General features: G+C 40.3%; 2 protein-coding genes across 4 annotated transcripts in view; one reads left to right on the top strand and one right to left on the bottom strand.

Annotated features, from left to right (window-relative positions):
• Nucleotides 1-9,692, top strand: part of rexo5 (RNA exonuclease 5) — a 13,717-nt gene extending 4,025 nt beyond the window's left edge. The window contains exons 2-19 of one of the 2 annotated variants that reach the window (XM_027283353.1): nt 1,627-1,910; nt 2,071-2,197; nt 2,289-2,397; nt 2,729-2,836; nt 3,219-3,307; nt 3,644-3,759; nt 3,860-3,998; nt 5,181-5,275; nt 5,366-5,468; nt 5,554-5,633; nt 6,812-6,920; nt 7,462-7,578; nt 7,680-7,817; nt 8,023-8,115; nt 8,205-8,529; nt 8,611-8,792; nt 9,089-9,198; nt 9,288-9,692. In XM_027283353.1, coding sequence (XP_027139154.1) covers nt 1,639-1,910; nt 2,071-2,197; nt 2,289-2,397; nt 2,729-2,836; nt 3,219-3,307; nt 3,644-3,759; nt 3,860-3,998; nt 5,181-5,275; nt 5,366-5,468; nt 5,554-5,633; nt 6,812-6,920; nt 7,462-7,578; nt 7,680-7,817; nt 8,023-8,115; nt 8,205-8,529; nt 8,611-8,792; nt 9,089-9,198; nt 9,288-9,342 — 2,367 coding nt within the window. In that variant the 5' untranslated portion in view covers nt 1,627-1,638 and the 3' untranslated portion in view covers nt 9,343-9,692. The remainder of the gene's footprint in view (nt 1-1,626; nt 1,911-2,070; nt 2,198-2,288; nt 2,398-2,728; nt 2,837-3,218; nt 3,308-3,643; nt 3,760-3,859; nt 3,999-5,180; nt 5,276-5,365; nt 5,469-5,553; nt 5,634-6,811; nt 6,921-7,461; nt 7,579-7,679; nt 7,818-8,022; nt 8,116-8,204; nt 8,530-8,610; nt 8,793-9,088; nt 9,199-9,287) is intronic. The other variant, XM_027283352.1, reaches the window with a different exon arrangement.
• A 980-nt stretch (nt 9,693-10,672) lies between these two features.
• Nucleotides 10,673-19,731, bottom strand: parn (poly(A)-specific ribonuclease (deadenylation nuclease)). Of its 2 annotated transcripts, XM_027283354.1 has the most exons (27): nt 19,574-19,731; nt 19,282-19,359; nt 19,112-19,191; nt 18,937-19,004; nt 17,687-17,768; nt 17,432-17,492; nt 16,550-16,718; nt 16,195-16,257; nt 16,040-16,078; nt 15,912-15,954; nt 15,735-15,815; nt 15,544-15,600; nt 15,252-15,329; nt 15,099-15,142; nt 14,966-15,008; nt 14,722-14,797; nt 14,531-14,641; nt 14,357-14,426; nt 14,219-14,274; nt 13,848-13,934; nt 13,678-13,752; nt 13,402-13,573; nt 13,167-13,294; nt 12,648-12,714; nt 12,405-12,562; nt 11,857-11,962; nt 10,673-11,435 (listed from the first exon to the last, which is right to left on the bottom strand). In XM_027283354.1, the coding sequence occupies exons 1-26, from the start codon at nt 19,590-19,592 to the stop codon at nt 11,898-11,900; spliced, it is 2,070 nt and encodes a 689-aa protein (XP_027139155.1). In that variant the 5' UTR covers nt 19,593-19,731; the 3' UTR covers nt 10,673-11,435; nt 11,857-11,897. The 2 variants fall into 2 exon arrangements, with proteins under 2 accessions (XP_027139155.1, XP_010731915.2); XM_010733613.3 differs by lacking the exon at nt 11,857-11,962.
• Nucleotides 19,732-27,887: the final 8,156 nt, after the last annotated feature.

Genomic DNA, 27,887 nt, shown 5'->3' on the forward strand with positions numbered 1-27,887 from the left:
ACACTTCCTTTAGTCTGTTTCTCATGTCCTTGAACATACACATGCTAGATAAGGGGAATGCACAAAATAAACAAAAAGACAAAACACACATACACTCCCTCTAAGAGTTAAAACATCTGCAGCCCAGTACAATCCTAATTTTTATAAAAAAGAGCGTTAAGTGGCTACAGTATAAATTGATTTAAAAGGGAGAGAGCATATAGCTCTGTCAGTGTAAAATATACAAACTGTGCAATAAAATGTGCATTGTTATTCGGAGAAAGAGTCCAGTTCTCTGTTAAATGTCCATCATCCAGTGTCTGTCTGTGCACAGAGGGGAGTCATCATCAGGTTATGATGTTCCAGAATATTAGTTTACCAAATGTTTGCTAATGTTTCGGGTACCTTAGATTAAGTATTATACCGTAGGCATGTTTTTCTACACACTCTGTCTCTCCTGTTTTTGTCCTGCAAAATTATATCATTGTTTAAAGTTATTTCATGGCATAGGTATGTGATAAGGCACGAGGGATGTATGTTTTTATCTTTGATGAAAGCATAAAAAAAAACCCACCTACACCTCCTTTTCTTTATTTACAGTTAATTATTTACAGGTTTTAACACAAGCAGAACAAAACAAAAACAGTTTACAAGATAAATATTCTGTCCATATTCTGCAATATTAACGTCTCAGGAGCGAGGTAAAATTACATGAATACATGAATAAAATCAAAAACCATACTCAGTGATAGAGCCAGGCAAGTCATAGTCTTTGTGGTTGTGGGGTCATGTGACACTGTGCCAAGAAAGGTTGTCAAGTTCTCGCAAATCTGTTTTATGTATCAGGTTTGTGCAGAAGCATTTTTAACATTTGTATAATCGACAACATTTCCTTGAGCCAATGTGCAAAGTAAAGGGGGAGAGGTAGACTTCCAGGTCAGGAGAATAACTTTCTCAGCAGTCACTATTCCTAGCTGTAAAACAAATCTGCAAGTTGTGCAGCGGCTCAAAAGCCTCTGCAGAGCATCCAGAGATGGCCGGGTCACGGTGAGGGTGAATGTCTCCAGAAAAAACGAGAGTCCCTCAAAAAATGCAGTTCAAAAGCTGTGTAATGTAGGGCAGAACCAGAAGAGATGCACTAATGATCCTTCAGCAGAGAGACACTGATGGGAAGACGCCGTTTCTGTTTCTGACTAATGTAATCTGTAATCACTGTGTGCTAGATTAGCCTGTAGCGTGAGTCAATAAAACTACAATGAACTCGGGACATTGCCTCTTCCTGGAACTGTGCTGAATTAAAAGCGCTGGCTCAGGTAACCCTAACGTGATCTGAAGAAATCGAAGTTCTTGATCTTTTTCTCTGTGTTTATTTTGTCTTAGCACGAAGCCAACACAGTTTAAAATACAGAAGAAAATGATGATTTAAACAAGGAAATATCTGATTAAAGAATAAGTAAACAACATCTAAACCATTTAATACCAACTTTAGGTAATTGACCGTTTTTGAAATTCAAACTTATTGACACATTTCGGTCAATACAGCTTCGATACACAGTCCTAGTTGGCTCAACCCCCTTGTTATAACTTCCTAAATAAAATTAGATGTGTTACATGTGTGCAAATTCGCCTCTTTTTTTTATCTCCTAGTAGAAACCTAATATGGAGCCTCCATCACCATCAGCAGCAGCAGCAGCACCAACAACATGCAACAGAAAGAAAAGAAAGAGCGTCGCCTCCACAACACACGAGGATGCCAAGAGATTAAAAACCGTGCAGGGAGGCGAGGAGACGCCGGAGTGTGGGCGTTCTTCCCGCTCACCGAGGATCTCCGTGCTGCTCAGCCACCTTCAACAACCAATTACACTGAACGAGCTGACGGAGCTGTTGCATTATGCTGCTCTGGGGAGAACAGGTGGCATTAAACAGCCCAGGTGATGACTGCAGTTGTAAGATGGTATCAGCTCCCATCAAATAACTCTCTGTAATGTACTTATACGGCGTCCCTGTGCTCGAGTGATCATCTAAATGATCTATTTTAAGCCTGTTGCGCCGCAGACTAACCCACTTATGCTTCCCATGTGTCTCTTGTAGTTGGTGTCGTCTCCTCCATCAGAAGAGGATTAAAGCTGTGAATGTGGTGATCGTGGAGGGTCTGACACAGAGTCACTTCTACAAACACTACCTCACTCTGCAGCACCTCAGGACCAATTACACCACTGTAAGTAACCAGAGGTGACGTGAATGTAACATGACATGATTATTTAATGTGGAAAATGATTATTCACAATGTTTTTATTTGGCTGGATTAGAGAGTCACCTTTAATCCGACAACTTCCAACCTGGCGTCAGGAATCTTCAGCAGTGAAGTTCCTAAATCGGAAGCTCTGAGACAAAGTCAAAGCAGTCAAATACACAAAGGTGAGAGTGTGGGTAGATGAATAAAAAAAAAAATGATGATGTAACCCATGACTTTGCCTGTTCCTGGTTTTTAAAGGATGCTATCATTAAATATGTCTGAAGTCTAACTGACTGTAAGTCAAAATAATCTTCCTGTCTGTTGTTATCTCCTGAATTCTCTCATATTGATCCACAGAATATCATCACATTATTATATTGTGACATTTAGTCAATAATTTTATATCTCCCAGCTGTAGTTTTGTGTTTTCTCATCATGTTTTTTGTTGTTGTTGTTGTTGCTCTTGTTCTTATTTATCTGTCTGTGTGTGTGTGTGATTGTACACTGCTGCAGCACTGAGGAGTCACCCAGTAATCACCAAGTTTGGGACACACATGAGAGGACTGACGGCGTATGTTCTCCCTCAGGAGGAGATGATCAAGAGACACTTTCCTGTCAAAGGTGAGTGTCCTTCTCCCACAGGATTTCAATTTCAAATATAAAATACTATTTATACTTTTAAAAGGGTGCTTCACTCAGGATCTTTGGGTCCAATCACAGATAACAGGGTCTATATGAAGCCTTCAGTTCATCATGTAGGAAATTAAGTGTCATGAACTGTTTTCAGGTCCTATTTTCTGCCACTCTGCTCCTGACTATCTAATCAGGCTTACCGTTTTCTCTGTCCTCACTAAAACGTGACGCTCATCTACTACTGAGACTGCATAGATTTGTTTACTAAAAGCTCAAACGGCGGTTAGGGTAGACGAGAAGCTTATTTAGAGAGAAAGAGAATGCATCTTTACCGACTCGCTTCTTGTTCTTCTTGTTCTTTCCGACACAGGGATGCCAGGCTTTGAGGAGTTTGTGTGCACAGACAGTGTTGACTGCGTGACTGACAGCAGCCCTCTGTACGGACTCGACTGTGAAATGGTGAGATGCTCTTAATTCACACTTATAGTCATACAGTTTCAAACAAGTCCATGCACCATTCAGTCATGATAGACAGGTACCATTATTACCAACTGTATTCTGCCTGTCCTCCAACTTTTAAAAACTAAACCATGATTAAAGTTTAACTTTTATTATATATTATATTTAATTTATCTCATGGTCCTTCCTCTCTAGTGCCATCTCGATTTATTCAGCATTTCTTAGCATCTCGTAAATGTCATATTATAGCTTTTATGGGCACGATGCTGATGAATCATTGCAAGATTTCCCATCCCTGCTCCAACAGTGAATGAGTGTGCTAACGTTGTGCTTCAGTGTCTGACAGAAAAGGGATACGAGTTGACTCGTGTTTCTGTGGTGGACAGTGATGGGAGCTGTGTGCTGGACGAGCTGGTCAAACCTCAGAACCGAATCCTCGACTACCTCACCAGGTACACACACACACACACACACACAAAAAAAAAAAGCTTGTATTTTTGATAACCAACATCAATCACTGTCTTAAAATACATTTTTGTTGCTTTCTGATAGGTTCTCCGGTATCACTGCGGCTATGCTGCGATCAATCACGACCACCTTGCGGGACGTTCAAGTGAAACTTAAGACGTTGCTGCCGAGTGACGCAGTTTTGGTCGGCCATTCGCTCAACAATGACCTGATGGCTCTGAAAGTGAGTTACGATGGACATTTTGATTTCTACTTGTAACAATATAATTATCAGAACATGGTTAAATTCTAATTTAGTTTTTTTTGGGATTGTTGAGGTCAGGGGAAGCTTTGTATCTGTGTGTTTAGCAAACACATACCTGCATCATGTACAGTCTTTAAAGACACTGTGAATACAGTGGACTGCACCGCTGTCTGCAACAGTATTCTTTTGATAACAACACTGGAGCTTTTATGCATATAAAGGCACTTTCTTTTGAATGCTTAGCTCTGTACACAAGTGCGTTTCCTAAACTGACCTAATAAGTAATAAGACTTGTTGTCAAGACACACACGCTGCCTCCAGACCCATCTGCCTTCCCACACACGAACAACCGAGCCATCACACGCCTAGCACTCACAATACCAAATGACACTGATCAACCCCTTAATCAACACTTCCCATTACTACCATCTGGTCAGAGACACAGGGCTTTTAAAACGGAGAAGAGCACACAGCAGACCTGAACACACCGCCTCACTGACACTGTTGTAAGCTAAATATAAATCCATATATATGTTCAGTGTAATATATATGCACATCTGTGGCTTGAACTGATCAAATCCAGCAGAATATGAAACATAAAGATATTTATTTTAGGGACCAAAATGTCACATCCCGATATTGTTTATTTAATATCCAGATTACGATACATATCACAGAATATCACATTTTCTGCAAATTCGAGGAATACATAGTTTTCATAAAATGGCCACATGGAAAGATCTATTTCTTATTACATTTTGAATATTTAATGTTAATTATCATCTCATAATTTTGTTGGTCTGGTCTTTCTTTTCTGACATTTCAAACCCAAACCTCTTCCTTGCAACATAAGTAGTTTGTCTTATAGATACAGTCTCCTTGTTTTGTCTTAGTGTGTCAGGTTCACTTTTGTGAGGTGTTCGGGTTGTTTCTGTTGTCTCTTCATGCAAATGCCTCCCTGAATCTGTGCCGTATGGAAGAACACAAAGCGTTTACATGCTGTAAATAGTGAGATGTGTGACACTACGTCATTATTTAAAACTTATCAATATTATAAGAGCTCAAAAATGGCTTCAGTTGTAGAGTAACTTCATGGCAGCAATCTTTTTTAGGTCAAAAGTTGAAGTTTTGACTTGTACTGTGTTTGTGTCCTCCCTGCAGCTGATCCACCAGCATGTAATTGACACCTCACTGCTGTACAGGAGAGAGTTTGGACAGAGGTTTAAACTTAAGGTCCTGGCCGAGACAGTGCTGAAGTAAGTTGTCTCCCTCTCCCCTCTCTCTCTCCCTTCTCTATGTCTCTCACCCACCATGGGTAATTATCACATTTTCCACTTGTATCCCAGGAGGAAAATACAAACTGAAGAGAAAAAGGGTCATAATCCCATTGAGGATGCTCTGGCAGCTCTGGAGCTGGCCCAGTACTTTATTAAAACAGGACCTCGACAGGTAACACATTTCTAACAGACACAGAGGCACACACACACACACACACACAGTTGATATAAGACTTTGTGTGTATGCTCACTGTCAGGTTGTAGAACTTCACTTGGAGGAGCTGTGGGGATATACACTAGTGGAGGAGCCTGACTGTGCACCCACACCGAGTCACAGGTACAGTACGTTATATAACCTGCAAACCTCTTTGATTTCTTTACATCTCACTTCAGTTACTCAGACCATGTCCACAATAAGTCGGGTAAACCACGTGTTTCCTCTGGGTTTTTCTCTCCATGTTGGATCAATACAAAAAAACACCACACTTATGTTTTAGTTTAAGATGTAGCTTTTGTATTAAACCACCTGAGACACAGAAAACCTCTCAGTGCCCTGAAAATGACCTGAAAACACTGCAGTACACTCACTGCTTTTCAGATTTAACTTGCTCAGTGTGGCCCTAGTTTGAGTCAGTGTACCTGAATCTCTCTCTGTCTTTTGTCTGGAATGTTCCACAAATGCCTGTGTTGTTCTTTACAATCATTTCGACTAAAACAAAAAGGTTTATGAGATTTCTGAATTTTTAATTTTTCTGATGAACAGAAGGATCAAGTGTGAAAGGTGAAAATTCTTCAATTCTTCAATTCAAAACCTTCGTGAAGTAATTGTGAAATGCATCATCCCAAAGCTGAAAATAGGGTTTTTTGGTTATGTATGGTTTTGAATGCAGGACTTTTGCTGGTAGCGAAGTATTTTCACAGTTGCTGTTGAGAAATTGCTGAAGTCAAAGGTCAATGGTGAGGTCAGGAAGGAAGAAAGTGTTCAGGAGCCTCTGATGTCTTATGCTGTATTATTTATTGACGCTTGATCAAGGAGAATTAGAGACACTCTCAAAGTTCATCAGAAGTGCTTGAGTCGGTCTCACATTCTGACGAACTCGTGATGGTGGATAAACTTTAAACCCCAAGATAACACCACAAATACTAGACTAATAATGCTAAGAGAATGTCTTTACCCATGGAGGTGTTATTGTCAGCATATTCTAGTCTGGAGACACAGATGCCTGTTTACGCAGATTGGAACATCAACGGCAAGCTATCTATTATGACTAGGAAGGCAGCAACAGGCCTCTTCATCCACGGCAACCACAGTGTTGAGATATGGTGGCACCTAGTCAAAGACAAACAATTAATACTGCCGAGGACCTCAAGGCTCACACGTGACCATAACAGTTGCTACCTTTACTAAAGGATCTGAATACGTCTTCCAGTGCTGCTTTTATCACTAATGGAAACACTATCTCACATTTCCTGCAACTATATTTGACTATTTCTCTGTATTTATTTCTTGGGCAGGTTCGCTGACATATTACAAACACTCGGCCGGTCAGTAGCCTTTTTAGGGAAGCGTTCTGACGTCAAACTGGATGTGTCCAATCAGATGTGGCACAACTCTGACAAAGAGGTGAGACATGATTACTACTACTACTACTACTGCTACTACTGCTACTACTCCCTCCTGACCTTTACCCGATGAAACACTCGAGATCTGCTTTGTTCTCTACACGAAATATGCATTGATCTGTTTTCATTTCAAGTCCTCATAAAGGGTTTGTTGGTTTACCTCTCTGTTAGATGTCAGGATGCCTGTCTACATTCAGTTGTGAATATCTTCAGCTCTCTGGGTTTTTGATGATAGCTGCATTTCTGTCTGATTTGACAACGAACAATGAAGTGACAGAGAGAGGAGAGATGGATGAAGTTGCTCTTTTTGTTCATGAGGTGGCTTTGATTATGATTGATTATGTTAAATGTCAACATATATCTTTCAGATTTAATGTCATTTCTTAAATTAGAGGTGAGAGGCTGCTGCATTTGTACCTTTTTCTTCCTCTTTTTCTTCCTCTCACTAAATGTCTTGTGCCTTTCTTCTTTTTCCTCTCCATCCTATTAACTTCTCCTCTTGTTTTTCTCCACCTCTCTTTACTGTATTCCTTCCCCTTCAGGTGTTGGCCTCTTTCAGGAGGCAGACCAAGTGTCCGTTCCTCTCGGTGCTCCAGTTTTCTTCCTCCTCTGACTATCTGAAGAGATGCATCCCTGCAGAGGAGCAGCAGTACCAGAGGGTGAGGTGTTTTTTTTTTTGTTTTTTTTTCTCAGAACATGATGAATTTAGTGTCTAAGCTTCTTTTTTTTGTACTGATTAATGAGTGTGTTTATCCTGCAGGTGTGTGCAAACCTTCGAGATATGTGTGTCGTGTTTGCTGGGCCGTTTCCTGCAGGTTTCTCTGAGAGGGAAGTGAGGCAGCTGTTTCGTTGCTGTGGAGCAGTTCGAAAAATCAAGATGTTGAACTCAGCTGTCAGGGTATATCTTGCCTACATTCTGATCCTTTTAGTTTATATTTAAGAAGCTGATATTTGTATTTATATTTCTCAATAACAACTGAATATCTAAGATAAGGTGATAATTTCTGCTGAACTCGAGCTGTAAACGAGATCTGTTCTTTTCCTCTTTCTGGATTTTGGCTTTGTTGATCTCACATATATTTTCTGACATGTTTGGTCCTTAGGTTCATGCAGAGGTAGAGTTTGAGCTGCTGGAGGGAGCCATGCTGGCTATAAAAACTTTGAATGGACTTAAAATGCAGGGGCAGTCCATCAAGGTAACTCTTCTTCTGTTACTTATTCCCTTTACATAGCAGTGTGTTTGTAGCCTGTATCTCCAACGTGTTTGCTTGTGTGTTCCTTTAAGGTCCAGAGGCCTGTTTATGAGTCAATGCTGGACCTGGATTTGACTCTTGATGCTTTGATGGGTGACGGTCTGAACGCCAGTCACCTCTACGCTGTTAAATTAAACCCCAGTATGGCTGATTGCATACACATTTCTGCAAAGGTCAATGGACACACGTTGGATGCTAAAGGTTCAACTACGATAAATGGCACACGGCTGCAGCACACTGCCACTAAGTCCAGACTTTCCGAGGAGACAGTCAGAGACACGTTCGCTCACTTTGGTACAGTGGAAAGAGTTGTCCTGCCTGCCAAACCTGGAAAACATGCAAGACATGCACACATAAGTGAGTTAAAATCTTATTGATTATTGCGCTGTATGTGTCGGGAGAGTTCATGCAACGTCTCTGTGTGTCTCTGCTGGCCAGAGTTTGAGAGTTCAGAGGGCAAACATATAGCCCTCACCTCCCCCGAGCACCTCCAGAAGGAAAGCTACCTCGTCTGTCCATCCCTGACTCCACCCCATTTACCCTCATGGGCTGCCATGACAACGCCAATCACCACAGTGGATCCTGATGAAGAGAGGAGCCACATGCACATCAGCTCTCAGGTAAAGACGATTGTCATTGTCATTTTCTAACGTTATAACATCCCATCAAAAGAAACATACTGTGACAATACAACAGTTTGAGACTGCCACTGATATCTAGTGAAGCTATAGATTTTTCGATTTAAGCTGGCTTTGACATTGTGGCACATTTCGCTTCCTTGACATAAACTTAAACACATATCAAAGTGATGATGAAATTCAAGCACATTGCATGTGAATGAAGTTCATTTGTGTTATTCGTACCTGTTGTGATTTGTTTATTATTCGTTGAGCCTCCAATGTGTGATCTTTGGTAGGACCAGGAAATGGATCTCATGATGAGGAAGCTGGACCGCCGCCTGCGGAAGCTCTTCAGATCTCTCCCAGACGGCACCTTGTCAGTGGTCGTTCTGCTCGGACGCACCAGGTGAGGACTCCGACATGTCGACATGTCGTGTCTGGGAAAATCTGCTCCAGGTTAAATATTTCTAAAGCATCTCTTTTCTTCTGCTGTAGTGCTCATGGCCACATTCCTGGTTTGTGCCTTATGGAGGTCAAGCAAACGACTTGAGAACGGCTGACCTGGTCCTCCATGGGAATGATAGTAAACCTGCACTATTGAAACATCTTCAAGACCAATGATGCCTGATCTTTTGCGTCAAAAAAATAAATCAGTGCCATAGCCATTTATTACCTCAGAGCTGTATGTCCGCATGATAAAGTTTTCTATTGAGTAAATGTATCTTAAGGCAAGTTTGAGTCAAATACAGTATTTGGGAAATCATTTTTATGGTCTGGAAATAATAATCAAAGCTACAAATGAATATCTGCCTTAAGTACAAAATAACTTTTCTCTGATGGTATTAGTTTTTTTTTCTCACTGTAAAATCAACAGAATCAGTTTGGTATGAATTCAGTCATGAAGGTCAGACTTGGCACATATCTCAGAATCAGAAATACTTTAATAATCCCAGGGGGAAATTATTTATGCTGAAGTGTAGTTGGTGACTGAACTCAAAGACAGATTATATCATTTTTAACTATGAGCAGTATTTAACATGAGATTTATGCATTTTGATACTGTACATTAAAGTTTTTATGACAAGCAGTCTTTGTCTTTTCAATAATTATGAGTGAGCATTTCACTTTTAGGAACAAATCTAAATAGACTTTTTTCATTTTGACATGAAACAGGATAAACACAGGTGTTATTAATGATACTAGTTAAGGTCCCGTTCCGTGCATGCTGGTTCACTGGAAGACTGCTGAAATAAATGGAACTAAACCTTAATTAGTATCACTGGTAAAACCTGTATTGACCCTACTGTTGCATGTCAAAAAAAACAAAACACGGGTGATACGATTCCTAAAAGTGAAGCAGCTAAATAGAGTTAAGCCAACATTAATTACGCCTTTTGTTTTTAAAACATTTTTACATTTGAAACTTGTCAGTGTTTTAAAATATTTCATGTTTTGGCCCACCAGTCTTGAAATAAACCTATTTTCTTTCATTTCAACATATCTGTATAAAATTGAATAGTATCTGTGCAGCTAATTTAATGACTATTAACCAACAAGACTAGTAAATATAAAAAGGCATGTAAAAGTGTTTAAACATTAAATTACAGTTCAGTGCGACCACCATGTGTGAGTTTTGAGAACAAAAGACATTAAAAACAGAGATACTAAGAAACATTCTTTAATTTTTTTCCCTTTCCAAGGAAATATTAAGGATTTTTAAACTTTCTTATACAAAAATGTATACGTCATCTTAACGTTTACACCTTTTGCATGTGAACATACTTTGACAATGTTGCAGGTTGACACAGTTACAAAACATTAAACACAAAAAAAGTAAAGAAAAACAATTCTGTACAAAAAAGAAACACAAGCACCTCTTATGAAGGATCAAAATGCCACCAATAATAAACATCACATTATCATTGATAAGCTTATATATGTTGATAAAACTGGGGAAGTTGACAGAACGTTTCTTTTTTTTTCCTCTTTAAAATGGAAAATATTTGACTGCATTAAAATACTAAATAACCCAGACATTGTAAACTATAGGACCTCTCAAGTGATACTTTCTCTCACAATTTATGAAACGGAGTCACATGGATACAAAGACTGGCGAAAATGTACATGCACAAACTCTCACACACACACACACACACACCCACACTCACAAAGTATAAGACTAATTTGAGGTGACGGTTATTAAAATTGATCTCAAAGTGATAGCATGGCTGTGGTGGCAGATTCCAGTCTGAACACAGAATATATGAACGTTTTCTGGAGTTTGGATTTTAGTGATATGCGTGTGTCTCTGTGTGTGTTTACCCAGAAGAGTTGCCTGCTCCTCTGTTATAAGATCAAAATATGGCAGCTGTCGTTATGGCTTGTGTTCTCTCTCTTACAATAGTCCAGTCAAGTAGCTTGGCTGGTAGCTCTGGACGCGGTATCCACAGCTGTTGAGTGAACGAATGAATTTTAAAGGGGCGTGCACCACTCCCAGTGATGTACAACCTTACAGGAGAGCGCCCCAAGTGCTTATGAAGAGACTCAGAGCTGGAGCTTAGTGGGGGACAGTGGCCTCTCCACTCCTCACCGCTTGCTACCAGACTTCTGGGACCTCGAAGAGTGACGTTGTAGATTCAGCACCTGCACAAAAGAGAGAGAGACAAACAAAAGATGAAACACTTAAACTGAAATCTTGCCAACTAGTACATTTAACCTTCTGAAACTTTGGCTTTGTTTAGTTTGTATTCCCTTTGTTTACAGGTTTTACTAGAGTATTTCCAGGATAAGTTAGCCTACTCGGGAATGCCCTCATTTCACTGTACTTGTACATGTTTCAGGACACCTGTATGTCCGCAAGTTTTCTACACACATACTTTATCTGTGTTGTATATAAAAAGGGAGAGACATTGAGAGTCAATGTTGTGTCAATATTAGAAACACATTGATGGGACATTCTGAAACCGATTGTTTAAAACAAAACAAAACAAAAACAGCATCAACTGGGTTTTTTGGGTCACTTGTAGGGGAACAAGCTGTGAACACAACATTGACATATCATCACCTTTTAAAGTTGACACGGCGAACTTGTTAGGAAACAGTTGCTTATTTACAAATCCAGCAGTTATGGAGCAACATTGTCAGTCGTTTGGAGTCGTGTTTCTGACCATCTGATGAAAACAAGTCCACTATTAACGCTTAGTTAGCAGCTAGCTGGTGAAGACAAGAGTATTTATCAGCTAAAGAGCCAGATATTTCCCTCAGGAGCTGGTTAGAGACTAAAAATAGAACTGCATCTGTTGATTTTTATTTTTCTATATTTGGATAAACATCTTGACACTTCAGTTTCCCCTCATGCGTTGGGTGTTAGTTAGCTCTGCCTGAGCCCTGTTGATTAGATCTACAGTACGGTAAGTCATGCTGCGTTAGTTACAAACAGTTCCTGTTTGTGCTCCAATGTTAAACATGCATGTGCAGCAAATAAATCACTTTATTACTTTTGATGTAAACAAAACATAAAATGTGATTATTATGAGGCGACAGTTTAAGTCTTACTAAAAAAGGATCACCTTCCATCATCTACCGCCTTATTAACCGCTTGTTCAAACACACCTTCAGACTTCTTTTTCTTGTTCTTTTGACCTTTCCTCGTCGTCATGGCTTGTTGCCAGGTGACCGTCCCCTCAGCATCATTAGCTGGATCAGTGCCCTCGGGACTTCCCTCCTCCTCGTCCTCCTCATCAGGGCCTGGACTTAACCCTGCTGAATCTCTGCAGGGAACAGCAACTATTTTAAAAAAAAAGAGACGGCAAACAGAATCAGAGTGACAGAATAAATGGTCGCCATTTCACTTACGCCGTCTTTAACCATCCTTCCGAGGTCTTGCTCTCGACAGCTTCTGCGTTTGCCTGTCCACTGAAGTCTAGAAAACACAATGACAACCAGTACGTCAGAGCCTCAAGTGTGCGTCTTTATACAGGACATATTCACTGCGCATTAATAAAATCAGGGGGGATGAACCGCATGAGGGTTGTGCTGGCCAAAAAAATGAGACGTGGGAAAATGGCTTCCAAAACTAGACCAATGGCTAGTAACTGATAAAGAAATCATAAAAAAAAAATAAAAAATGGTTTGGAGAAAAAGATGTGATGGTTAAGACTAAAAACAGAGACACCCGCTTTGCATGAATGATGGAGTTATCGTAAATGTACTATAACTAATTCAAGGAAGGCTGGGTAATGTTATTATTATTGGTTGTGACAATTATTCACAACACCACCTGCTCCCTCCCTCAGGCCAAACTCCATCTCTAATCGAGTACTTTTTCTTGGTGTATGTTGCCACACTGCAGCAGGAAATTACTTATGCACACACCGTCAGTTTTCATCTTCTTGCTGCCTGCGCTATCCGGGTACGAGTAGTGACTCCAGCCATCTGTATTTAGAGACTCTCCGGCACCCTGCTCTCCCTGAACAGGACTGATGCTGCGTTTCCTCAAACCCCTAGAAGAAGGACAAACATAAAGACTATAAATACCTCGACAAAAATAGAAACCGTGCACACCTGCAGAAACCTGCAGAGTTTGCAGGGTATACTAGCACAGGTGTACCTGGGATATCCAAAGCCAGCAGTGGTGGAGGAGGTGTAGTGAGATTTCACCCAGCCATCTTCTCCCCAGGTTTTAACCGTCTTGTCAGGCTTCTCCTTGTCCTGCTTAGCCTGGATGTACTCTGCATACGTCTGAATCCTGTAACTCTCTGCATAGCGGCTGGTGTTCATAGCTGTGTGACGAGTGGAAGTCGTTAAAAAACAGCCTGCTTCGACATTTGCATTTTTTCTGTGCAGATGACCATGTGTGTGTGTTCAGCTGCTCTGTCAAACTCACCTATCTGTACTTGGTCTGTCTGACTCAGAGACACGAATGCTGACATGTCATCTATCCATGAAACCTGGATGTTTCCTGAGTGGAAAACAGACGAAGAAGGCGAGTGATATAAACAACGACAGGTCACGTCTGTGTGTAAACAGGATTATCAGACAAAATGTGTGTCTCACCAAAGGCACTGAAGAGCTGGTAGAGGTCACTGGTCTTCCATTCTTTTGGGAAGGTGACATACAGGACATGGTCTCTTTTAGGTTGCACTGTAGGAACGAAAGGAAGAAAGAAAGTTATATATTTCAATTAGTGTCTGTCATGAATGGATTTCCATTTTGCAAAGTAAATAAAAAAATAATAAAAAGTTAAACTGATACAGTTTACATCCATGTTTTCTAGTTTGCATGAGTACATTGTGATCTCTTGTTCAGAGGATGAGCGTGAACCTGGTGGTAGAAATGTACCACAGGGTACTTCTACTCAGTGTGGCAACATTTCCAAAGCATCAATCCTGACAAACATAACAGCTGTGCTACATCATCTCACTCACAATCTGGTCCTGTGATGTTGAGGTAGGGAATATCGATTATCCTCATCAGGAAAAGCCTTAAAAACAGAGAGGAGAAGTATTAATATATTTACTGAAGCTTTTAGCAGTAAACACCGTGAAATGAAGTGCGTCTCTTACTTGTTGAAGAATGGTGCAATCAGTTTGGAGGAAGCAGGGATGTGCGCTTTGGGTGGAGTCAAGAAAGAGCCTGTGGCGAGAGAGTGTTAAAACAACAACAACAACAACAACAACAACAACATACATCCAGAGGATTTAATTTGCAAACAGGATCAGTGTGACAGTGTGTGTTACCTAGGTAGTTGGCCATTGAGATGAAACAGAGGCCAGTGATGTAGGCGTCGTACCCAGCCTCGTGAAGCTGTTCCTGGGCTGTGTCATAACTGTGGAACCCCTCTGCCGTTTCTGACAGGAGCAAGAAGAAAAAAAGTGTTGGCAGGATTTTGTAGATTGAGATTGGTTCAGATAAATGTTGACGTACTCACCAACTTGTGGTGACTTGAACGGGGTCTCCTTCAGCTGCTTCTCCAACTCTGCCAGGGAGGTGTTTGTGATCAACTCCTGAAACACAAAGGTAAAATAAGTCACCCAGGTTTTTGGGGTCATCTACCAGTTTGAACCCAGAAAGAGCAGATATGCGTTTTAATAATGTCCAATCATTTTAGCTGGACAGAGATTATTTTAAAGCTACAAATTGTCACCCCTCTGACACTGAAGGAGATAATTTACCTTAAAAGGCTGAGTAGAGGCCATCAACTTTGTGTCCAGAAGTCTGCAAGTGGACAGATAACCAATTATTAAACAATAAAAAGCACGGAAAGTCTAACGCAGCTGTTGTGAAGACAAAAACAAGGAATATTACCTCGGGAAAACACACATGGTGACCTCTTTAAAGTCTTGAAGATCCTGGAGAAAAGGGCATCAGCATAAATAAGTCACAAATCACATTACCTAGCTATGAACTGCCATTTAAAAATATCCATCTCAGGTTTGGATGGATGGAAGATGTTTGTACCTCTGGCAGAGGGCAGTAGAACTGATGGATGGTGTGCATCACATCCAGCAACATGTTGTGGCCAACCACAAGTTTACTCTGTGTGTCAGATGAAATGGGTTAGAGGACAAGTCAGACTTCCCAAAGCCAACAATAACAGAACTCTGAATTAAAGATGCCACGATAGTGCAACAAATCCAGTAATTGTGGAATGAAACAGTCGCTCAGCAACAAACAAACAATACTCAAAATTATGGTGCAACTCAAGATTAAGAAGCCGATTTACAGAGAGAAGAAAAAAAAGCCGACTCACAGATTTAGAGATGGCGTGGATGACCCTGGAGAAGCCAACAGCGTCATTTAGCTCCTCCTGTTGGCAGCAGAGAAGTGTGAGGCAAAGAAATATTTGATACAGTCAAAACTAATGCATCTTTAAGCTCTTCAAAATAAAAAAAAGACAAACCGATGACATTAACATCAATTCAATATCCATCATGAACCCACCTGCTCTCTCTCCAGTTTCTGCTGCTCCCTCCTCTTCCTCTCCTCGTCATCAACTTTGCTGACCTGGATGTATCGCTCTTTCTGCACGCACACAGAGAACTCGCATCAATATTTCATACTGTTCCACACAAAAACAAAAAGCTTAGTTGAAAGCTGGTTGATCGAACACGTCCTTACCTTTTCTGTCTCGATGGTTTCCACATGAAGCCCCTTGGGAAACCTGTAAAAGCAAGGCAAACCTTAAAAAACAGCCACGAAACCAAGAGAAAACAACAACAGTAGCCAGAGTGTTGAGGGACACTCACTTCCAGTTCAGTGTCTGGTATATCAGCTTTCTCTGAAACCTGGTGAGAGCAGGGAGTAGAGAGACAGGGAGAAAGTATAAACATAAGAGATAAATACAGACATTACATAATAGATACAAATTCGGTGTAGCATTTTGAGACAAAGGCTAGATTACCCGGTACATGGCTCCAAGTCCAAAGTCTTCTCTGAGTTAGTGAAGAGGGCTTCAACCTTCTCTCTGCAGGGAAACCAGTACAGATGATCAAAACACAAAAAGACAAACATAGTCATGAAAAAAAAAAAGGCTTTGAAATAACAGGAGGTTCACATGGGTATACACTTCCTTCCTCCCATTGCATCCTGGGGTAATAATGGGATTTCCTTCCAGTTTGCCATGACCAGTTTACCCCGAGGAAAGAAAACTGCCTCATATTAGTGTGAAAAACTAAGCTGCTACCACCATGGTGTTTCGTGTTGTATGTCTCTCACACACACACACACCTGGAGTCTGAATGTGCTGTAACACTTACATGACCCTGTTGATGAAGTCTTTGTGTTCATCAGGTACGTGTGCAGGGCCTTTGGAGGAGGATGGGGAGATGTAGGATGGAGTCCCTACACCGTTAGCGTGTTGATTTCTCCTCTCCTCTGTCTGCTCCCTCAGCTGGGCTTCCTCGTCTTGATTTAGGTACGGGATTCCTTCAGAAAAAAAACAAACAAACAAAAAAACCTCAGCTCATGATTCTCAACTTTCCATCTGTGTGGTCACCTGAGGTTCAGTTAGAGCTCTTACAGTTTGAGTTACACCTGCGTAGCTTTTGTTTAGTTATATTTTTTGGAGGGGTGAACGTAAGCTACATCGTAACACAGGCGTCGCAGCGATGAAAATAATTTCAGATTTATCACCAGACTGTCAAAGTGAACTAGCCAAAAAAAGACTGAATTACCATTTGTTATATTTCCAGAGCTCTGGACCAGGTTAACAAAAAGGTCACAAGTATGAATGAAGAGCAGGTGGACAAACACCAGCTGTTCCAGTATAACAGATTTCCCAACTCCACACTAAAGCTGGATGTTCAGAATTTTGGAAACTGGTGCCAATATGAATGTTTCTGTACTGAATGCTTTGGTTTTTTTTTAACTACGAAACATACATAAATTAGTAAAACTTCTCAAATGTCTGTCTTCACATCGTCTTATTAAACATTTAAGAACTGAAATGAACAAGATTTTGGTCATTTATCAGGACATAACTAATAAAAGAATTGACTACGAAACTGCATTCACCAACACAGACGTTAAATATGCAAACGTCTGATATAAACTCAAATTAGGGTGGAATTTAAATATGACATTTGATACCAAGCACTACACGTCATGAGACTAAAAAGGGCATTCTGGGTTGTACTCACCATTACAGAACACCTTGTTGAAATCAAATCCCTGACTGGCCAGAAAGTCGATACTGGAACTCTGAAAACGAGAAAGACGATCTTCCATTTTCAAAAACGTTCAAACAAAAAAAGCCAACACGGGATATTTTATTTAATTTTTTGGTAAAAAAAAAAGCTGACGAGGCATTTTCAGGACAGACCACTTTCAAAGTATTCATCTCAGTTCACGCACACATCAGACGAGGAGGAGAAGAAGAAGCAACACTGACTTACTTGACAGATGAACTTTATGTCAGGGGACGTCCTGTTGAACGGTTTCGGGAATATATAAAAGTTAAAAGGCTTTATGATATACCTGCAGAGACGGGGACGAAAGAAACAGGACAATGAGAGTTAGTGAAATCAGTCCAGTTGTTAAGAGTTTCAGAATAACCTGCGTTTGTAGTTTAATTATATGTAGTGTGAACATTTTATTATCCAAGGCTCAAGTCAGCTGGACTAAAAAAAACTAAAAAACAAGCTGCTGGGCTCTCATTACCCTCAGAGTTTTCTATTCTAGAAGTATTCTAGTATTGCAACTAGAGCGAGGTATTTCAACTACCTGGTTGTGTGGCGATTAAAATATAATTCAGAATAATGCGTCATTAGAGCCCAAATCTGTCAAAAATCCAGCCTTGATCCATGATTTACACAGAGGGATCTTCTTTTGACTGGGTCACCCCGACATGTCACTAGATATTTTGCTAGAGTGTTGCATATTCCCAAAAATAATTTCAATTAAATTATCTCAAACTGGCTGGCACACAGTAAGTAAGAAAGTAAGTAAGGGATTAGGTCTCAGACCGTGCGATATGATGACAAGCATTGTGTGCACAAAGAAAGGCATCTATCGTTTCATATTACGTGCCATTGTTTGTTTCATTGGATCACAAAACACTCTTTACGTCAGATGTCATCATTTGGACGGCGCTTTGTATTCTCCTGCACAGCACGGATACAGGCAGGACAAACAAACGTGAACCTGACACAGAAGGTTAATCCTGAACAGGAGCGTGACTTGACAGGACAAAAGGAGAAGCTCGTACCAAAAAACAAAAACACATAGTTTGGGTATTAAAAAAAATCTGATATGGATCAGATATGAAATGGCAAACTTATATTTTGGGATTTCAGATTTCAGCCTAGGTACTTATAGTTTTGTCAGTGTAAAAACACAGGCTCGTTTATTTTGGGTCGTTCACTAACTGTGGATCGGGTAGATCTCATCCTAAACTCCTTCGATCTGCACGACGAGCAAGACGGTGATAGATTGCTCCTGAAGGGTGCGTGAGTCGTTGGCGCCTTGCATGGCAGCCATTGCCATCAGTGTATCAGTGCATGAAGGAATGGGTGAATTAGGCATGTAGTGTAAAAGTGCATTGAGTGGCTGGAAGACAAAATGTTTCATCAACATAATAAAGTCATTTTAAATGAGCAGATGCCAGACGTGTGGAGTCCTCTAGGATATCAGATGTAAAACTCACTTTGACTTGGTGTGGTCGTACTTGAACGTGCATAATCCAAACTGGAACAGCAGAAAGTCCATGGAGTGCTGATGGACACACAAAGACAAGAGAGTTTAAATAAAATAATAATAATAATAAACCTGGAGGTCTCATGGAAGAGGAGGATGCAGCTCATCATCAACTGTGTGCAAACCTTTTTAAGCTTCGTGTATCTCTCCTCAGGTGTGTCCAGCCCGTTGGTTAGTGCACTGACATTAGGACCGTCGCTTATACCTTCAAAATAAAACAATTTATTCACAATGCATCAATTAATTCAACCTCAATTTCTGCAAAAACAACAAAAAGTCTCATTCACACGCTCACCTGAAAATTCCCCATCGATGGCAAGAAAGTCAGCCTCCTCTATGGCGGTGTACACCGTGTTTAAGCACTCTTTAAAATCTGTAAAAAGGTGAAAGTCTGTTAGCGTGTCTCACACACACACACAGCCGCATAACGAGCTAGTTAGCTTAGCCAGCAGCACAAACACCGGAGCTCCGGATCAGTCTCGGTGCTTTTTTAAAACACAAATCTCAGCTCACCGCTCCGTCGTGCATAACTACGACGTGTACAGTGAGCTGAAAGCCCGGGGAGCAAACCGTGTGTGGATACTTACTCCGGCGTGTCACCTCCATCCTGCACAATGACTGAACCCGGCTGACGGCTAACGCTAGCTAGCCTACGTCAACTGGCTTTTAACCGTTTCACAAACACTTCCGGGGCCGCCGCTGCCCGGAGGAAGACCCGGCGCGCTGCCCGAAAGCTCCGGGCTCTCTGCACCAGCTCCACATTCAGCGCTGTGTGTGTTAAAAATGTATTTTTTTTTATATAAATGATGTCCATTTATGTTGGCTGCACAGTTATAGAGGCATGAGAGGGGGAAATCGCTGAGTTTGAAGGGTTTTTTTTTTCAACAGCAGGTGTTTTTGATTGAAACTTACACCTATTTTAACCAAGCTTAAAGAATATATCTATCTATCTATCTATATATATATATATATATATATATAGATATATATATATATATATTATATATATATATAATACACACAGTTTATCATCACAGTTTATCATCACGGTGTATAATGCTGCTGCTGCACTGTAATTTAAAGTATACTATCTATTATCTATTAATCTATTATGCCAAATAGCCAGAGACTAAGAATCGGAATAATATTTATTGCCAAGTAGGTTTTCCCATATCAGGAATTTTGGTGCAAAACGATGTAGTCCAACAGATGTTAAATAAAAAGGTGTGTGTTGATGTATATATAAGTACAATAATAAGTACATATCAGATCGTGTTATGCCAATTAGTTATCTATCTATCTATCTATCTATCTATCTATCTATCTATCTATCTATCTATCTATCTATCTATCTATCTATCTATCTATCTATCTATCTATCTAACAGTATGTTGCAATATATAAATCAATCAAACAACCTACCTAATCTAAATTGAGACTTTGTTCGTCCATCCATTATCCGTAACCGCTTGTCCTCATCAGGGTCACGGTGGAGCTTATTCCATCTGACCTTGGGGTGAGAGGCGCGGTACACCCTGGACAAATCACCAGTTAATCACAGGCCACATAGAGACAAACAACTATTCACATTCACATTCACACCTATAGGAAATTTAGAGTCACCAGTTAACCTATTAAGTGCATGTCTTTTGACATGTACCCGGTGATAACCCACACAGACACAAGGAGAAACTCCACACGATAAGGCCCTCAAGGAACCAAAATGTAGTTATACCAGTCTTTTCCAGCCTTCAGATCTATCTATCTATCTATCTATCTATCTATCTATCTATCTATCTATCTATCTATCTATCTATCTATCTATCTATCTATCTATCTATCTATCTATCAACAGTATGTTGCAATATATGAATCAATAAATCAATCAAACAACCTACCTAATCTAAATTGAGACTTGATCTGTAACCGCTTGTCCTCATCAGGGTCACGGTGGAGTCTATTCCATCTGACCTTGGGGCGAGAGGCGCGGTACACCCTGGACAAATCACCAGTTCATCACAGGCAACATAGAGACAAACAACTATTCACATTCACATTCACACCTATAGGAAATTTAGAGTCACCAGTTAACCTATTAAGTGCATGTCTTTTGACATGTACAGGAGATAACCCACACAGACACGAGGAGAAACTCCACACGATAAGGCCCTCAAGGAACCAAAATGCAGTTATACCAGTCTTTTCCAGCCTTCAGATTTAAGTCCTTTAAACGCACAACACAATTGAATAAATAGCAAATGTAGTTGTCTATGCATGCAACCAGCTGCATTCTGTCCTATGTGTATGTGTGTTACCTTGTGGGCTTTGATGTAGACATACTATACACTCATATCAGGTCTAGTTTATGCCAATTAGCTACAGGTCATGAACTAGACTACTTGTTTGTTGTAGTTCTATCCTCAACCACCCATATCTTTCACACTGCTTCTATCCGGTCACAGATACACGTCCCTGGCCTGTAAACACTATCGCTGGAGTTTCTTTCCTCCTGCCATAGTATCCTGTAACAAAACCCCACAGTAATTGCAATATGGCGTTAGGAGTATTTATGTGAAGCTTTGTCCAGACTGTGGCAACAAAGGACAAAGTATCTATTATGTTATATTGTGACCTCATGCAGAGAGATTAACTTTAACTTTTGTTCACACGGGTAATCTATAGAAAACAAGGCTTAATTAAAACATTTTTTTTTAAAACAAACACATTCATCTTTGTGCTTTGTGCACGAAAAAAGGGTGGTATATTCTCCAGGATCACAGCTATCAGACACGAGACAAAGGCAGAGATACAATGAATGGATTTCAGACAAAATCCATCACAAGCTGTCAAAATATAATGTAGCTTTAAAGCATCCACCAAAATCTACCTTGCATTTGAGCAGGATTTATGGCTCTTACTGTGGATCACGGTAAGATCTGCTAGATTTATAGGTTTAAGTGCCTGATGTGATTTCAGGTGATGTCTCTGAAGCAGTGATGCACCTGCCACACTGTGACAGAACAGTACCTGGCTGCAATTATTATCTACAGTTTGTATTCTAAGACGAATATTAAAAAAAAAGCTTTTTGGCAAGAAAATGTCCTCACGGTAAAAGCAAGGACGAGGTATTGAAATGCAAAGATGACATTTCAGAAAGTACAGACAGGTGTTTGTTATTAATGAAGGGAAGCGGGAAAAGGCTTCAGCTTTTATGTCTAATGTTTTCTCCAGAGGTGTAAAACAGGAGACTTATATATATATTTTGTCAAAAACACACAACAGAAATCAATATTAGCTTACTCTAACTCAAATATAGTTGTCTATGCATGCAACAACCTGCATTTTGGTTTATTGCCTTGTAGGCTTTGACGTAGACATGCTATACACACATTCAGATTTAGGGTGACAACAAGCAGAGGAGAAAATAATTACAAAAATATGCAACTGAGATTATAATCATCTCATCAAAGCAACTCACTTCAGAGCAAACAAAAGAGGAAAAAAAGGGAGCAGGAGACAAACAAGTATCAGGATGACAAGTGGAGATACAAGTGACATGAATAAAACAGATTACAGCAGAGCACAACATGGTGACAAATGCTTACATAAGTAATAAATGACAAGGCAAATTAAAGAGATTTAATTAAATGTGGTTGATGAGTGGGAGGGAGCATGTGTATGTTTGTGTGTGTGTGTGTGTGTGTGTGTGTGTGTGCGCGCGCGCTGAACTTTAACAGAGGGCACTTGAATCACAATTGAGCTATAAGATGCTTTTATTTTTGAATGACCTTTAAGGTGTCACTTCAGATTTACTGCTGTTACGAACCCCCCCTCACTCACACAAGCACACACACACACACACACACATAAACACACATATTGTGCAGCAGAATGTGGAAATCTCAGATTTGTTGCTGAAAAACTGCAAACATATTCAGTCAGCTTTGTCCAGCTTGAAGAAATGATTAGTCATAATGTAGCTTAATGTAGGTGTCTGATACACCTGGGAATGGACAGCTGTGGGCTGAACTTGAATCATTTTGGTGAAAAATGATCCTCTTAAAAGGATTTCCTACTTTAAACCATCAGACATCAGTATGTTGTATTGTTATGGTGAATGACTCAGAGATGAGATACTCCTGCTCGACTCCACATATTCACCATTGATGTCAGGAAATCAATTTAACCAAATGACTTTTGCTCTTTCTTTGAGTCGAAAAATGTCTTATATTGAGAAAACTTTAAAAAAATGTTCTTTTAAGGATAGATTCACATTTTGTGAATGTCTATACATACGTTGAAATCATTTGTTGGTTTTGGTTTGGTCTCTTCGTATTGTATGCAAAGACTTAAGTGATTTCAATGCAAAGTAGATTATGTATGTTGACAAGTTATCTATAATTTTGTCATCCTTATTGTTCATGCAAGACTGTCTAAATGAAAGACGAAACCAGGCTCAAAGTCTACAGGCATAGACTGCTCTGTTAGGCTACACTTAGACACTAAGGATAAATGCTCAAATCAGCATGCTCACAATGACAATGCTGACCTGCTGGTGTTCAGTAGGTATGATGTTAACAATGTTCACCACCTTAGATTAGTCTATTAGCATGCAAGAAACACAAAGTACAGATGAGGCTTATGTGCAAAGTTCTGCAAGTATTTGGTCATAAACCAAAGAAAGTTGAGCTGATGATGAGTTCATCCTGAGGGGAAAATAAATTTATGACAACAGAATAGAGTAAGTGAAGTGTAGGTGACTCTAAATTGCCCGGAGATGTGAATGTGAGTGTAAAATTTTTGTTTGTCTCTGTGTGCCCTGCGATGAACTGGTGACTGCCTCTCGCCCAATGCCAGCTGGGATAGACTCCAGCCCCCTGCAACCCTGATGTGGGTAAGCATTTACAGAAAGTGGATGGATGTACCAGTTTACACTCTTGGCCTAAATAGACTTCATCACAGAGATTAAGGTAGATGATCAATATGGAAACCACAAAATCTGAGATTGTATTCCAATAAACTGATAATTATTTAGGTTTATAATTGAGTTTTACTGTACAGTCTATGTTTGGCTAATATTGAAATCATAATAAACAAATGTAGTGTTGATGTGTCCAGCTTGTCCAGTTGAATTGCATCACGATAAACCAGCTTGTGACGGTGAAGAGAGAGAGAAGCTCTTCAGTTTTGACGAACTGATAATGAAACAGCAATATCAGCGAGCGAGCATCAGCAAAGTCTTGTGCACTCGGTAAAGGTGAAACAATTCAGTATAAAGCCTGTGCCCTGCTGTCTGGTCTGAAAGAGATGATTTTAAGGTTGTATGTCATAATACAACTTGTAAGCAAAGTCTATCATATTTACTATGTTGCATAATTAGATTAAACGCTGCACACTTTCAGTATAGAGCACTCAAGTATATCAACTAATCAAAATGAGCTCAACCAGCAGTAAAATGCAACGTACACATTAATGCAGCAGTAATCCATCCATCCATTTTCTGCTCATCCATATCATGATTGGTTGCAGCCAATCCCAGCTGGCATTGGGTGAAAGGGCACAAACAACCATTCACGCTCACATTCACACCTACGAGCAAATTTAGAGTCACCAATTATCCTGCATGTCTTTGGACTGTGTGAGGAAGCCGGAGTACCTGGAAAGAAACCACGCAGACACGGGGAGAACATGCAAACTCCACACAGAAAGGCACCAGCTGGGGATTTATTGTCAATCCGGTAAATCATTGAGATATTTAAGTCTGGGCCAAAGTGGCGCACTGATTGATCCAAATTGACCTCTTCTGGAACCACGCCTCTACCATCACAGTAGCTGGTTTTCATCCTCCACATGCTACAGTGCTTTTTTGAAGCCTAATGTCCAGATAAAGGAGTCAAAACATCTCTGGAGTCAAAACACCTCTGATCAATACCTCAGTGAAGTGCCTTGAAATCTTGAGGTTTTGGGTATATTCCCCTTGTAATAATAACGTTTTTCAGGCTATAGGTTTTGACAGGGAAGAAGAAAGAAAAAGACAACACCTCTGTTTCTGCAGTATTGATTTTTAACTGTCTATTGTAATCCAACAGTGTTATAGTAGTACTCTTTCAGATACAGGTCTCAAGGATCTGTAACTAAATGATCCCACAGCTGGGGTTCAAACCATGGCACTCCATTGCTAAACACTGCACCACTGTGCAGCAGCAAAACACTAACAGGAAACACTTTTCTGCATATTGAGTACTTTCACTTTTGGTACTTTGAGTACACATTGCTGATAATACATATTTTTACTTAAGTATGGTATTGTTACAGTGTGGTATTGATACGTTTCCTTGAGTAAAGGATCTGAATACTTCTTCTACCACTGCTGACTACAATTAGACTAGACAGCCACCACAGAGAGGCGCTATACTCCACAATTTGAGATGTCATCTTGCTTTTAGGCACTCCCTCCCCTCTTTTACACACACACACACACACACACACACACACACACACACGCACACACACGCACGCACACGCACGCACACACGCACACACACCTGCATGTGGATGCTTGAGCTGACTATAAAAGCTCCCTCATTTTTCTCCCTTTTTCATCACAGCACATCAGAGCTTTTACAGTCAAGAGGAACACAATGGAGACTGGCACACGGACTAGCAAGAGTCAGGAAGTGAATGAAAGAATGAAGTACGGGCATAGTGAGAGAGAGGCAGCGGGGGTGGAGGAAAGAAAGGGTGCTGCAATTTAAGGAAGAAGCAGGCTGAGGGGAGATTATTAGCATCTGTGAAATGAGAGTATCTTTGTGTGTTGTTTGTTTACTGATCCAACCAGTGGGCATCTCTGCAATCAACCTTCTTCAGAGTGCACAAAGAAATTGAAAAGAAGCCACAGGGGATAGAGGTGGCAAGGGAGGAATATATGTTAGAGAATGAAGCTATCAGGAAGGTTGGATGAAGGTCAAGGGGGACAAGAGGTTTGAGATTTGTAATGCAGCAGGTATGTATAGAATAAAAGGTCACTTAAGACTGAAGGAGCACCGGGGTAAAAGGAAAGTAGAGTCTCGTTATAATGTGACTGTTAGTGGTTCAATAAACATTTTCAAGACTGTCACACACAAAAATGTGAACACACACACACACACACACATACGCAAAGACGCACAGAGCTCACATTTTTGTAACCTGCTCAGACAGTCGTGTTATTGCTCTCCTAATCATGCGTGAGATTAGGTGGCACCACACAAGCAAAAACCTCCTGTTGACACGTCCTATTCCATTTCATCGCACGCACACGCACACACACACATACACACACACACACACACACACACACACACACACACACACACACACTGTTTTAACTGGTCCTCAAGTGAATAGAAACTGATTTGCTTTCAGGCCAAATAGAGGAATGAATAAGTGTGGTTTATCACTCTCTAATTGTAGGGTGGGGAAGGGAAAGGAACAGAGGCATGGCTGTAATGGGGATAAAAGTTTTTTCAGAGTTGTGGAAGTGTAACAGATAAGTAAGAACAAAGAATAAATTGATGGCAATTTAGGGAGAGGAGCTTTGCTGGCTGCGTCTCTCTGGTCTGCTTCTTTGTTTGAAAAGAACTTGTGGGAAGATGAGGGGTTTGACTCAGATGAAAGGAAGAGCTGCAGTAAATCTCAGCTGTGAAGACAAGGAGGAGGAAGTCTCACTCTCAGAGGTGAGACTCATTGAATTTATACAGTATCACTAGTGCACAGAAATTGATTCATTTATTACATTCGGGACTAAATTTACCACACATGATCAGAGAAGTGCTGCAAATTCTAAAAATAGCTCTTCATTTTCAGCTTTTCTGAGTTCCCCCAATGTTTGCTGTCGATGTGATTGAGATCTCAAACCAAACAAATACAGTATCAGCATCCAAATTTGCCTTGAGTCACTTCAAAGCTCACAGGCACACAAGAATAACAGGGAATGCATATTACATTACACTGTATACACAGCAAATCTTAGGCCTACGTCAGTTCTGGCTGACTAAAGAAAAGTAAGTAATCATACATCAAAAATGAACTAAATTTATAAGAATATACACTATTCAATGTTTTTATAGTAACTTACAACGATGAACCTGAGAATTATTAGCTGACTTTGTAATTCCCTTCAGCTCTACAAAACATTTTAATGTCTTTAAGTTCATTGTTTTGGTTTTATGGTAACAACGACTCAATGCTGTTTCCAGAGGCAGTGGACAGCTGGTCACACTGAAAATCTCCTCAAACCCTTAACAGCCAAAGTAAACGACTAGCTAAGTATTTAGCAGTTAAAGAGCCAGATTTCCCTCAGGAGTTAAGGAGAGAAACACATCTGGTGCAGCATGTAGGATTTAGTGACATCTAGTGGTGAAGTTGTAGATTGCAACCAACTGAATACTGCTCACCTAACCTTCCTGTTCAAAGCATAAAGGATAAACTGTAGTGGCCATCTATAGATGAGCAAATGTTTTGTTTGTCTGTTCTGGGTTTGTAGAAACATGGAGGTTCAACATGGCTCCATTGAAGATGACCCACTTCCCTCCATAGATATAAAAGTCTCATTCCAAGGTAATAGAAACATAAAAACATTCACCATATTGGCTTTATGGTTTTATCAGTTATTGTAGATTTTTACCAAAGTGACGTGGTGGGGTGTCCGCTGTATTTTACCCCGAATGTTACTTTGACTGTTAATCCGTGTTACTTTTGTCAGGTTCAGACAGACAACTGGACCCACAGAGCAGATCAGAGACTGACAGGTGTGGTAAGGCGGTTTATTGACGGTCCAGATTCGGTACACAAAAGGCAGTCAGCGGGGCAGAAGTACAAAATCACGAGGCAGGAAGAAAGTCCAAGAACAGGCAAGGGTCA

This window comes from Larimichthys crocea, chromosome X (genome assembly GCF_000972845.2).
Source record: "Larimichthys crocea isolate SSNF chromosome X, L_crocea_2.0, whole genome shotgun sequence".
Taxonomy (NCBI): domain Eukaryota; kingdom Metazoa; phylum Chordata; class Actinopteri; family Sciaenidae; genus Larimichthys; species Larimichthys crocea.